Below are 14,398 nucleotides of genomic sequence, written 5' to 3' on the forward strand. Positions count from 1 at the left end.
TATTGGAAAAAGTAAAGTGACTAAAGGCAGCAAGCCTTCAGGACTTGATGGCCTTTATCTGAGAGTTTTAAGAGAAGTGACTGTAGAGATAGTAGAGGCATTGGTTGAAGTTTTTCAGCAGGGTACCACAGATTGGAAAGCTAGAAATGGGACTTCCTTGTTCAAGAAGGGAGAGAGACAAAGAGCAGGAAACTAAAGTTGGCTTAACATCGCTTGTTGGCAAGATGTTGAAGTTTAGAATCAAGAAAGACATAGTCATTTAGACAAGTTTAATGCAATCAAACCAAGTCAACGTGGTTTGATGAAAGGAAGATCAGATTTGACAAATTTACTAGTGTTCTTTGAGGATAAAACAAGCAGAGCAAATAGAGGAAACTGTGGACATTAAATGCCTTTTAGAAATCTAAATATATTCTCAGGTGCCACATAAATGACAGTTGGAGAAAATAAGAGCTCACTGTATTGGGGAAGAGTGTTAACATGAATGGAAAACTCGTTATAACACGGAAGAAAGAGAGTCAGAATAAATGGGTCTTTTTCATGCTGGAAGTATGTAACTAGTGCAGTGCCCCAAGGATAAGTTCTTTGCCCTCAAATATTTACCACCTGTAACTGATTTGGAAGAGTGGGCAGAGTGTATGGGGCAGAGCTGTTGATAAATATAGTTGTTTTATCAGCTTCAGCATTTCTAAGGTTTTTAATTTCTTTGATAATGTGTTGTAGAATGATGTTATAATGAACACTTGAGCAGAACAGTTGACCATCTATCATATTGTGCAATGGTCACTACACTTTCATCAGAAATAAAAATTGTTAGAGATACAACCAGTTTGTCAATGTTACGAAAACAGGTAGAAGGATGCCCTGTATTGATGATATTTGTACTCTGCAATGGTATCAATAGATTTAATGATTGAACAAAAACTTGGCAAAGGAATTTAATGTGGGAAGATGTGGGATTATGCACTTTGGTAAGAGGAATCAAATGGCGAGAGGTTGCAAGTGAGTGAAATTCCAAGGGATCTAGGTATTCTAGTACACGAATTGCAAAAAGTTAGAAGGCAGGTTAGAAAGGCAATCAGCATTCTGGCCTTTATTGCACGGGTTCAGAAATAGAGAAGATGGAATTTAACTGGGGCAAGTGTGAAGTGTTGCAATTTTGGAAGTTAAACCAAAACAGAACTTGTACAGTAAATGGGAGGGCTCTGGAGAACAGGGAGACCAAGGGGTAAAGTAATATGGTTCCCTGAAACTGGTGACACAGGGTGACGAAGGAAGAATTTGGCACTGTTGCCCTTGTTGGTCAGGGTATCGAGTACAAGAGTTGGGATGTCCTACAACTGTACAAGACACTGGTGAGGCCACACTTGGAATATTGTGTGCAGTTCTGTTTGCTGCGCTATAGGAAGGATGCCATTAGGCCTGCAAGGGTACAGAAAAGATTTGCAAGGATGTTACCAGGACTCAAGGGCTTGAGTTGTAAGGAGAGACTGGATAGCTGGGGCTTTTTTTCCCTGGAGCATAGAAGGCTGAGAAGTGACCTTGTGGAGGTTTCAAATCATAAGGGTTTGAGATGGGGTAAATGGTCAGTTTTTTTTTCCCATGGGAGAGGAGTCTAAAAGTAAAGGACAAAGATTTTTTGGTGAGAGGAGTAAAATTTAAAGCAGATGTGAGAGGCAACCTTTTCATACGGAGGGTGGCGAGTATGTGGAGCAAGCTACCAGACTAAGTGTTTGCTTTCTATGTTAATGCAGTCCATTGATGATCTAATTAAAGGTGCAAATTTACATTTTGTAGCTTTTCAAAATATTTAATATCATCTTTATCCAAAATATTACCTGATATTTTCAGTATAGAATTAACTATATGCAGTATTTAAGCTTATTTGTTTACCAGTGCATTGTTTGTTTCTTGTTTTATTTCTGCAGGAAGCTCAACCTCATTCAGGCTTGCTACAAGCTTCTGTCATTACTCTTTATACAATGTATGTGACCTGGTCAGCCATGACCAATGAACCAGGTAAGTTTAACTTGGCAGCACTATATCAATTGTTCTGTTGCAGGAAGAAGAGAGCTATTGTTTTTTTTCCAGCTTCAGCATTTCTCAGGATTTTAGTTTCTTTGTTGTAGAATGATATTGTAATAAACACTTAGAGCAAACATTTGGTGTTGGTGATGATCCATCTTGACTTGATGATCCATCTTGACTTGATGATCCATCTTGACTTGATGATCCATCTTGACTTGATGATCCATCTTGACTTGATGATCCATCTTAACATTGTGCAATGGATTGGGTCACTACGCCTTCAACAGAACTAAGAAGCAGTTGGAAATGCAACCAGGTTTTAAGTAAAATGGAATAATGGAGAGATTAAAGGTTAAAAGGGGTGATGTGCAAAACTCAAGGACACATACAGCAGAGAAAGAAACAAAGGATGAGTCTGAAGGCAGTGTGAGTAGCAATGGCAGAATCATTGTAAACAGCTGGTGCCCAAAATAAAGGGTAGCAGTGGTGCAGACCTGAAACTATTGAACTCACTGAGTCAGGAAGTACATAACTGACACATGGGTTGCAGTTCATCCGGCTTCCTTGGACCTTTACACCTCATTTAGATTTTTTTTTCCTGTTTCTTAGTCTATCCTCTCACCATCCACTTCTCTCTTGGACTATCATCCCTTTTGACATTTAACCACTCCTGCCTGACTATCAGACCTCCCCTTTATTCTTTCCACCACCCATTTTTGCTGTGTCTCTAATTGCTTAAATTCTGTAATATCTATAATTCATTCCAATTCTGATGAAAGGTCCTCAATTGGAAGCATTAACTTAGTTTTCCCCTCCGTGGATGCTACCTGACTTGTGTATTAGTAGCAATTCCTGATGTTTCAGATTTTCAGCATCTCTACTATTTTGCTTTTGTGTGGATGGGGTTAATATTACAGATCTGCCATGATGTAATTGACTGGTACAGTGGACTTAAGGGGCTGAATAGCTTCCTTTTCCTACCAGTCAATCTGAATGTGTTTAATGCAATGTGACTAGTGAGCTTTAAGCATTTTTAACTTGGATCACCTCTTTTTGAAGCTTCAGTACATTCGGTTACTATTTCTTTGGATTGGTTGTGAAAAATGAGTGAACATTTTGCAGAAATGTATTTCCCAGTTTTTGAAATATATTAAAAACATTAATTAATTAAAACTGCCTCATTGATTTTCTAGTGTAGTCCACTGCGAGACTGTGTTTAAGAAATTAGGTCAATAACTTAAATGAAATAAAACACAAAACCACTTCAAGTCCCCCAACACTGGGGCATTCTTGGCAGATTGAGTTTAATTGGAGTCTGAAGTGAGGTTGGGCAGTCCTGATCCAATTCCCATTTTTTTAAAAAAAAGTCTACATCATAAATATTAATAGCAATGTCACACTAGTGGAGACAGCTATGTCGTCTTGCTGTGGGACTGGAAGTGCCCTTTGTGAGTAACTTTACGGAGTATTTTTTGCAGGCTTGGTTTACATTGTTAAACTTCTTTTAAAAAAGGCACAATGTTCACTGTTCACATTTGTACATCAGTGAAATAGGAAATATCCTGCGGTAATACTATTTTCTGTTCATTTTATGCAGATAAAAATTGTAACCCCAGCTTGCTGAGTATTGTCCATCAAACAACTAGCAATTCAACTGTTGCACCACCCTCCAATCAAGTGGTCCAGTGGTGGGATGCCCAGAGCATTGTTGGATTGGTCATCTTTCTCATTTGTGTGCTTTATTCAAGGTCAGGTTCTGTATGCTTTTTTTTAAAAAGAAGAGTTTCCTCCAAATAAAAGGGCACCTAATATTTCTTACCCCAAGCAGCTATGCAGGTCTGTAAGTCATTTAGGAGTATGAATCCAGGCCTCAACTGATTATTGTTCATTAGGTGATAAAATATTCTTCCCAGATCATAGTTCAGACTTAACAGATGTTGCAGGTGGTGGTCTCCTTTGTTGCTCTGGGGTCAGGCATGCCAGTGGATTGTGCAAAATACAGTTCTACCAGCAGTAATATAGCTGTGTAGGTAGCAGCCACAGGAAAGAAAGGGATGGCGTTTCTAGCTTGCTATGCCCTCCTCTTAACATATAATTGTGGTAGTGAAGATAAACTGTGTGGATCAAAGATATTTTTAAGTAAAATGTGTGAATTAATTTAAATGCCAGATTTGCTAAGTAACTTGCTCTTAAGTACTTCCACAATTTTCCTCAGTATTTCTCGCATTCCAATACAACCAAACTGAAGTTCTGTGCAATATTACCCAGGGCAAACAATTTATTGTGGATTTTTTTTTGGTTTCTGAAGCATTTACTGGATATTAACTTGAGTATAGTTTACTGGAAATTGAGAGTGACTTGATGTGAACCAAAAGACATCCATTATTGATGATCCACTTAGCTGCCTTGCCTAACTTTCCCTGAACTCTTCAACTCTAGAGTTTGATAACCCATTCCTTTTACTATCATTAGAAATCAGTGACAACCTTTACATTTTAAATTACTCTGGTCATATTTAAATTTTAAGAGGAAAAAAAAACTGACCAGGGAATGAGAGGAAGTAAAATTAAGTGCTAAATACTTAACAGACAAAAGTTTATAGGCTGACCTTTTAAATACCACATGAAGTATTCTTTCTTCAAATGCCTTCCTTGATGGTGCATCCTTTTTCTTTCATGTTCTGCAGTATCCGGTCTTCCAGCAATGCTCAAGTTAACAAGCTGATGATGACTGAAGAAGGTGAAGGGGTGCTAAATGACTTCTCTTCTCCCCATGAAGATGGTGTGCATCGAGTAGTGGATAATGAGCAGGATGCAGTCACTTACAGCTACTCCTTCTTCCACTTCTGCCTTTTCCTGGCATCTCTGTACATTATGATGACACTTACTAATTGGTACAGGTAAGCTTGCCATTGTTAACATTAATAATGGTGCCTTCTGCCATGCTATAAACTGGGCAAAACTGAAGCCTGTGGTGCTCAGTTATCAGAGGAACAGGCTTTAAAATGTCATTCTGTGGTGTGGTTCCATTAGTTCCTCGAAGGAAGATTCTACTACTTTCTGTAGATTGTTCTGCAGAGCCAGGGAACTTCAGAATGTCAGTATTTCCCCAGGAGGATGGAAAGCACTAAAGTTGAAAGAGTAAAACACTTCCCAGGGCGAGTGCCGAGCTGGTGCTTTTACCCCTCTCACCATTCAGTGCAGCGGTGAACCACATTCACCTGAAGAATGGACAAGTAGTTCATTTATTGTGGCTAAGATAATTGGTCTCAGCAGCTCTGAGTTAAGGGAACATTTTAAAAAAGATTTCTGGGGTTATTGCTCCCTATTGCTCTTAAAAGACTTGCCTTGAGAGTGTGTGTGTGTGTGTGTGTGTGTGCGTACATGTGAAAGTGGAACAACATAGACCCTGGCTATGAGAAGCCTGATGTCTTTTGTGATGGGTGGCCAGGTACTGGAGGTGGAATGAATACCACTGTGTTTAGCTGCTCCCTGGGTGAGCAGTACTTATTATTCTGCATCTGTGCACTTAAAACTTTTGAATTTGTCATTGGAGGACATAAACACAAACACAGTAGCTGAGCAAGGTGCAATTAATTTTATTTTTCATATTTCTTGTATTTTTGCTCATCTTCTAATGTACTTATAACCACTTAAGTTACAAAATCAGTTGTTTGAGGTGAGAAATTTATAGAAATTGGTCTGTTGTTTGACAACCGTATTTCTTGCTTGGATCATTAACTGGTATTTGCATGAATTTGATTTATTTATTTTTATTTCTTTGTCTTGTTTTCCCAGTCCCAACTCTGATTACTCGACCCTGCAGAGTACCTGGCCAGCTGTTTGGGTGAAGATCTCCTCAAGCTGGGTTGGACTCCTGTTGTATCTGTGGACATTGGTTGCTCCTCTCATACTGTCCGATCGTGACTTCACTTAAACAAAAAGTACCGGTCGGAGATACTTGCCTTTTTGTTGATTTTATATTTTCGGCTGAATTCACTCAATATCTTGACTGTAGGTAAACCTCAAGATAACTTTATTATCATAAAATTGAACTTTTAAACAATGCTTGCAGAAATAAATTCCGTGCTGGATTGAGCTGGTAATTTTTTCCGGCATTTTCAATCTAACTTTCTGTTACTTTTTTTTCTTTCAAATCTCTGTAATGGTACTTATGTACATTTTATGGATAATTCACTTTTTTCCTCTCTTTATAATCATAGTAATGTTTGAAGCTGACTTTTTAGACAGACATGGTAATGTATTTAAACGTCTTGCACTTCTTGCCAATCACTCCTTTGTATGTTGTTGATTCCTCTGCCCATATTTATCGTGGTCACCGCCCGTGGAATACGGTCATGTTGTAATTGCACCCATTTGCCAGTGGAGATGCTGCCACCAACAGAAAGATGCATTTACAACATGTAGATTTGTACATGTGCGTACAGCACTTAGAATAGAATTATAAAGGTAAAGTAGATTGCAGGGTGTTTTAAGGGAGTTCAAATTATGTTTGTGTGCTCCAGCAGTAATTCCTGCTTCATCTTGACCCCACACCTGATCTTTGCTCCCAGGGACAATACCATAGGAAGGTGATCTGCCGTTAAAAGTAAAACCTTGTCACTTTGCTTGCTCCCAAATGGCAGAAATAATTTTATCTACAAAATATAATCAAACATCTTCATGTTATTAATTAAAAATAGCAGCTTATTGATATTTCTTCAGTATTTATTTGACAAATTTCCATGAAGTATGAGATTTTTAGGAATGTGACCTCAGATGAAGGAAATGTTACTTTCTGGCGTGCTGTGTAGAGATTGGACCAAGAATTTCTTGTTTATGGAAAAGCATAAGAATAATGGAATGAAATGGTATGCAGGAAGCTAATGTGTTTACTGTGTGGTTTACACAAAACAAATTGCAGGAAATAACATAGGATAGGAAGTTTTTTTTTAAAGGATTTGTTTTAGTAATTAATAGGAAATGCTTGAAATTGTGCATTATGTTCATGCAGTATAGAATACAAATAGGAATTAAAAGCCAATCCTCACTGACAATAGTTTAACTAAGAGCAAAAATGGCTTTGATCTGTGACAGTTCCAATGTTGTTTTTATTTTGTTAGAGCAGAGGGGAGCACCAAGAATATAAGATTCAGTTAGTCTGGCTACTGGCACGACACATTTATAAATAAATGAACAGTGGGATGATGATGCTTGGGTGTTTTGTGTTGCTGAGTTAATCCCTTCCACATTGGTCTCCTTGAACAAGAATATTCGTTTTTTTCGTGATAATTCTAATGTTGGAATGGATATGTTTTCTACATCGTGTTTAGCTTCTTTTCATAATGGGTATCTTGGAAGTTGGGAACCTTTAGTATTGTTGCGTGTGTGGCTGTAACCACATGTTCCTGATTTCATGCGTTTAATTTTGAAACCTCCTCTGCACAGGAAATAATTTGCAAAAGTGGAAAATCTTTTTTTTAAGCATTGTAAGGGGAAAATATCAGAAGCAGTGACAATGTCTATATTGGGCTAATTATTATGTAGTGAGCTAATAAAATTCAATGAATTTATGCCACATGTTTTAGACCAGTAGGGTGTATGGCATCTGCCGAAACTTGTATCAAAATCTTAAAAATGCTACATTAAATATTTATATCCCTTCTTGTGGGAAGTACCTGAATGATTTTTTATATAATGTAGAATGTTTTTGACATTTTCTATCAGACATTGTATCCTTGTAGTTATCATATGATTTATCTATATGTAATGAAAAGGGAATTTTTAAAATCAGTTGTAAAATCATCTTTATATGACACCATTTATGTTTGGTTTTCAATGCTTAAAAAATGTTCCTCACTAATGTGCCTATTTCAAAAGATGCCGTGCTTGGCGTATTCCATTTGTTGAAGACGATGAATCGTTTTGAAACCCTGGAAAACACTAATTGCAATTGCAAAAGGCCATTTTTACACACGTTGTACTTTTAAGAAAGCATTTTGCCTTGTACTTTTAAGAAAGCATTTTGCTACAGCCTATGACTGCCGACTTTTGAAGGAAGTTCCTCAAACAGTCAAATGGAATGTTTTTTGCGATTTTCTTTGATAATTGATATTTACTTTTAGTTGCTAGTCTCATCAGTCACTCATTTTAGAGATGATTTTAATGTGTGTATTATCATAAATATAACACGGACTTTACCAATAAAGATTTTATTTCTTTTCACCAAGTTTCACGTATGACTTTATCTCCCAAGTCATTGCACAGATCACTGAAAAGGTAGAACTCAAAGCAGGGAAACCAAGTGTTGTGGAATTTATTCAATCAGCAGTTGAAGTGGAAGGAGATTGTCATTTCAATCCGGTAGTGTCAACTGACTGAGATGCATTGAAATGATTTGTCTGCCTTCTACATTTTGTTATGGGTGCTGATTGAATTACTGTGCATTTTCTTTTCCTTCAGATTTTTCATAACAATTTACTTTTCACCTCATTAAGTATATATACTGTATATTATATTTTGTATATATTATCACACACACACACACACACACACACACACACACACACACACACACACACACACGTGTATATATACTTGGATAATCTTTTTCCTTGTTTTCCAGGTAATCTCCTCCCACAGAACTTGGAGTAGATGGTCTGTTTTGAGAGTCAGGTTGTCGGACATAAAGGCAAAGTGGTCTGCCAAATGTGACCAACTAAGTGTAACTAGACTCTCAATACTGGTGATGTTCGCCTGGGAGAGGATACTGACATTGGTTCACTTATCCTTCCAGTGAATCTGGAAGATTTTACAGAGGCAACGTACGTTCTACTTTTCTTGCCTTGAGATACTTACCGTAGGTAGTCCAGGACTCGGAAGGTGGAGGGAGGGCCACTCTTGGTAGACCATGAGTTTTGTGCTAGGTCCAAGGTCTTGACCTTCAAATACCTTTATCAGTCTGCCGAAGGCTCTGCTGGTGCATTGAAGGCAACGGTGAATTTCATTATCATTGTCTGCCTTCCCAGAAAATGCTGGAAATGTTCAGCAGGTCAGGCAGCATCTGTGGAAAGAGAAACAAAGTTAGCATTTCAGGTCAAAATCCCTTTGTCAGAACAGAAGGGATACCTGGTGTGGAAATCTTTTGGAGTGTTGATTTACAGAGAGATCTTGGGGTCCAAGTTCATTGTTCCCTGAAAATGGCAGCAGAGGTGGAAAGGGTAGTGAAGAAGGCATTTGGTGTGCTTGCCTTCATAGTTCGAGGCATTGAGAATAAGAGTTGGGATGCCATGTTGCAGCTGTACAAAATGTTGGGTTAGGCTGCACTTGGAGTACTGTGTACAGTTCTAGTCATCAGGAAGGATGTGGTAGAATTGAAAAGAGTGTAGAAGAGGTTTACCAGGATGTTGCCTGGAATGGAGGGCTTTAGTTACAAGAAGAGGTTGGATAGGTTGGGTTTGTTCTCAATGGAGTGCAGGAGGGCGAGGGGTGGCTTTATAGAGGTTTATAAGGTTATAAGGGACGTAGATAGGGTAGATAGTATTTTTCCCAAGGCAGGGCAGTCTGATATCAAAAGACAGATTTAAGGTGAGGGGGAGAAATTTAAAGGAGATCTGAGTTTTCCACACAGAGGATGGTGGTTACATAGAACGAGCTGCCAGAGGTGGCAGTGGAGGCAGACACAATTACAATGTATTTAAAAGGCATTTGGACAGGTACTTGGGTAGGAAAGGTGAAGAGGAAAATGTGCCTAATGCCATACTCTCTCCCTGAGATCTATTTCTGTTGAAAAATCATTGTTTTGATTTTAAACTTCTGCTAAATAATTGACTTTAATGTACAGGGGTGTAAAATAGTTAAATGAAAAAGTAAGAGGCCACAAACTTCTTACATTGACTTGGAACAGCAGGGAAAATATTCGCTTACCGCAGACATGTCATGTTAACAGGTATATTGTACATAAGGTAATGCTCCTTCACAGGCTGATTTCCCTTTTGTATTGGGCCTGAAAATATAGGCTGGGAAAATGTTGCCTTCAGCTAATCCAGAGACCTCTGCAAGACTCCAAAGTGTGTCGACAGCCATGATATTGGATGTATCGGCACTGTTCTGGGATGTAGTCCCTTCTACCTGCAATGACCCAGAGTTTGCTCCAAAACATCTAGCCAGAAGAGGGCACAGATTGGTGCTGTGATAGATAACATTACCACAGCTGTAAAACTGTTAGCACACTTATTCAAGAAACTGCTAAGAATAGTTAATCATTTTATAGCCGCTTAATTCACCCTTATAAAATATATCTTTCTGCTGTTGTTTAAGGGTTATTTTCATGCATCATCTTATCCAGGCACCTGTAATGGTCATCACAGAGGATAGGATTGGTAGTCTGGAAAGATAAAATCAACTAGCCTGCAAAACATCTCCAACATAAAACTTGTTGGTTATTGCTGTAATAGATCCTGCCAGCAGGGGCCACTCTTGTCCACATTATTCAATCTGTTTTTTCAGTTGCATTCTGTTGCCATTATTGTTGCAAAAGATTTTATCCCTTTATCAAATAAGAAAAATGCATGCATGGAATTAGATTACATTAAAAAACAAAATACACAAGTCTTCAGTGACCTTGGTTCTTCAAATTCTATTCAAAATACTTCTGTTCCTCTTTCCCTTGCGCCTATCCAACTTACCCCTAAACCAGTCACTGCTGTTCTCCCCAGTCACTCCCTCTGAAAGTGAATTTCACATTCTCAGTACCCTGCCTAAAAATAGGTTTCACCTGCATTCTTAATGCAGTTTATGGATATTTTAAATTAAGGCCCTTGGTTCTATAACTAGTCAAAGGCCTTTTACGTATCTACCTGCTTTTGGTCACTAGTTGGCTTTGTCTTTTCCAGATCAGAGACCCAAAGTGTGTTCAGTCATTTTAGTGTGGAGCAAGAAAAGGATATGAAACTGATCAAAATCCTCATTCCATTGTCCATGTGTCTATCTGGGTTAACGCTTAGTTCGATGTGTAATCCAATCTATTATTCATCAACACTACCAACATTTCAAGTATAATCAATCTTTTCTTGGTTGACACTATTCACAGTCAATGAGTAATTGAATTATCATAGATTTACCATTCATAGTCTGAGTAATTCAATTTAATATTACATCTATGTAAACTAATTTTTTGTGGGCTAACACCATCCATAATCTTTGATCAAACAATCCTATTGTGGATCCTAGAATGATCAACCTTGCTCACATCTCCATCATTCACCTGGACTTAGTGACTTCCATGTGAGCTATCTCATACTTGTGCACTTTGTCACCTCTGGGTCTAGTTTTGTGTTGTCTCTATGGAATTTTCATCCTAGTAACCACATAACAACAGCAGTAGGTCATTCGCTATCATTCGTGGAGGTCATGGCATCCATGCCTTAACTCCATTTACACACTTTAGTTCTGTACCCCTTAATGGTTAACAACTAATGCATCTCGAAATAAGTTGTGACCTTGCATTATGTGATCAAACATGTTATTAAAAAAAAAGCTTGCTTTTTGATAACAACAATTATGTGTGAAGAAATTCCAATTGAAGAATGTTCCTTAAGAACATTTTGATCTGAAGGTCACATCCACTTCCTCCACTGCTGCCCCTGTATTGTAACCTGGGGTTATTTCTGTAGAAACCCTTCTGCACAAATGTTGGGTTCTCATGTTGCTGTAGCAAGTTTCCACAGTGCATCACAAACCTACAGAACCGAACGGAATTGTATGTTCGATCCCTGGTCGGAGGTGGAAGATCAGCCATGATCTTAATGAATGGCAGAGCTGAGTCAATGGGCTGCATAGCTTGGTCTCTGATCCTATGTCTTTTCTTGTGTTCATGTTTTTATATTAATTGGCCACTGTAAACTGCTCCTACTGTAGATGAGTGGGAGAATCTGAGGGGAGTTGATGGGAATGTGGGGAGAATTTTTAAAAAAAAAGGATTAATGTAGGATTAGGGTAATTGATAGTTGAAGGTTGGTGCGGACTTGGTGTGCTGAAGGTCAGTTCCCATGCTGGGTCTCTCTATGACTCTAGGTAATGGGGTCCAAAGACATTGTTGAAAATTCCCTCCTGATAGTATTCCTCTGGGCTGCCTCCTTTGGAGGAGAAGTCTGAGACATTGCCTGAAAGGTATGATTTGGTGAGTATGACCGTGAGCTTGTTGCTTGACCTGTGGCAAGCCAGCTCTTTGAATTTAGAGGCGAAGGGCTCATATGTTGCAGCTCTGTAGAACTCTGGTTAGACCACTCTTGGAATATTGTGTTCAGTTCTGGTCGCCTCACTATAGGAAGGATGTGGAAGCTTCCGAGAGGATGCAGAGGAGATTTACCAGGATGCTACCTGGATTGGAGAGCATGTCTTATGAGGAGAGGTTGAGTGAGCTAGGGCTTTTCTCTTTGGAGAGAAGGAGGATGAGAGGTGACTTGATAGAGGTGGACAAGATGATAAGAGGCATAGATCGAGTGGACAGTCAGAGACTTTTTCCCAGGGCGACAATGGCTAACACGAGGGGACATAATTTAAAGGTGATTGGAGGAAGGTATAAGGGGGATGTCAGGGGTAAGTTATTTACACAGAGAGTGGTGGGTGCGTGGAATGCACTGCTGGCAGAGGTTGTGGGGGCAGATACATTAGGGATATTTAAGAGACCCTTAGAAAGACACATGAATGATAGAGAAATGGGACTTGGCTGTTTGTGTTTTTACTTTAGAGTTCCAACACTTGTCTCTTTCCTTTGTCTCTTTCAGCCTCCCCATGGCTGCAGTGCTCTCTGTAGTTTGTCCACAGCTCTCTCTCCAGTCTCAAGACCAGGGAGCTGATTAACAGTCGACTGGGAAAACACATTTTCTCGTGTAGTTCTCATTTTAGCAAAGATCCATTTAATTCTGAGAGTTTTCCCTTTAGAAATTCCACAAGGTGAGGAGAGAGACAGCCCTCAAGTGCTAAGAGAAAGTAAGGAACACTGTATTAACCTGGAGGTGATCAAATTCCAACAGAATTATGAAAAGCTTTCCGTGTGATTCAGGGAAGTAGTGCGGTTTCAGCTTGTTTTTGGTTTCTTTGCAGTCACTTCTTAAAAATTCCTAAACTCTTAACAGGTTACTGTACTCATGGACAGATTCATAACAAACTTATTAACTGGACAAGGCTTTCTTGTCTTTCCTTGATGTCTATCTGATGAGACACCTGTTATCTTTGAAGTGATTTGTGGCATTCCTACTGTCAAGTGACCATAAAGAAAGAAATGTGTGTAAAATTCATGGTGTTGCAATCTCAGCTGTGTAGTTCAGGGGAAAGGTATTGCTCTTAGAGATTTTTGGATTTCATAAGGCAATCAGTTTTTAACTCTCATATAATATATAACAGAAAGTGCTAGAAATACTCAGCAGGTCTGGCTGCATCTGAGAGAAGAGATACAGTTCATGTTTCAGGTTGAAGACGAAGTGCGAAGGAGACGAGAGCCTTGTTCAGCCACAGCGGGGGGGTCAGGGAGGGGGATGTCTCTGATCGGGTAAAACCCGGGTAACCATGAGGACAAACAAGGATGAGGTTATCTGGTCAATGAGTGAGTGGGAGCAGTTAGAGAGTGAGAATATGGACAAAAGTAGGAGCTGGGGAATGCAGAGCAGGAAGACCTTATCGTCAGGTCAGGCTGGGACATGTCCTCCACTTCCAGAGAGCAAAAGAAAAAAAAAGGAAAAGAAAACAAACAAGTTGAGGCAATATTAAAGATGGATGACTGATACAGACAGAAATCAAGTTACCTGAAATTGTAAAATTCAGTATTGAGTCCAGAAGGCTGCAACATGCCTAGGCAGAAGATAAAGTGCTGTTCCTCAAACTTGCGCTGGGCCTCATTATTATTCTCATTGCACTTTGGGCAAACTTAAAGGTTTTCCCTCCTCTTCTGGCAAGTGAATTGCATTTCACTGGCATCCTTCACAGTCTCCATCTTCTAACGTGCTTGACAGCCGAAGAAATGGTTTTGGTCATTGTTGTGTACAGAGCAGCCAATTTGTGCACAGCTAAACTCCACAAGCCCAAGAAATCCGGTCATGTTTGTTAATTATTAGTTGAGCAATAAACTTTGCCCAGAGAAACACTGCCTCACACTTTGAGATAACCAATGGAAAGGTGAGGATTTTCTTTCAGAAAGTGAGATGTTACATTTTGGAATGATGTGCTTGAGGAGATGATGGAAGGAGTTTCAACTGTAACTTGTAAAATACATGACTATGGATAGAGAACACTTGATTGGTACTAATTACATGATTTCTACAAAGAACCAGCTAAGGCACGATGGATTGAACTGCTTCCTCCTACATGATACA

General features: G+C 39.0%; 1 protein-coding gene across 1 annotated transcript in view; it reads left to right on the forward strand.

The window, feature by feature from the left end:
• Window positions 1–8,252, forward strand: part of LOC127581794 (serine incorporator 1-like) — a 34,910-nt gene extending 26,658 nt beyond the window's left edge. The window contains exons 7-10 of the mRNA XM_052036497.1: window positions 1,929–2,019; window positions 3,626–3,776; window positions 4,715–4,927; window positions 5,826–8,252. Of these exons, the coding sequence (XP_051892457.1) occupies window positions 1,929–2,019; window positions 3,626–3,776; window positions 4,715–4,927; window positions 5,826–5,964 (594 nt within the window). The 3' untranslated portion in view covers window positions 5,965–8,252. The remainder of the gene's footprint in view (window positions 1–1,928; window positions 2,020–3,625; window positions 3,777–4,714; window positions 4,928–5,825) is intronic.
• Window positions 8,253–14,398: the final 6,146 nt, after the last annotated feature.

The sequence above is a fragment of the Pristis pectinata genome, chromosome 22 (genome assembly GCF_009764475.1).
Source record: "Pristis pectinata isolate sPriPec2 chromosome 22, sPriPec2.1.pri, whole genome shotgun sequence".
Taxonomy (NCBI): domain Eukaryota; kingdom Metazoa; phylum Chordata; class Chondrichthyes; order Rhinopristiformes; family Pristidae; genus Pristis; species Pristis pectinata.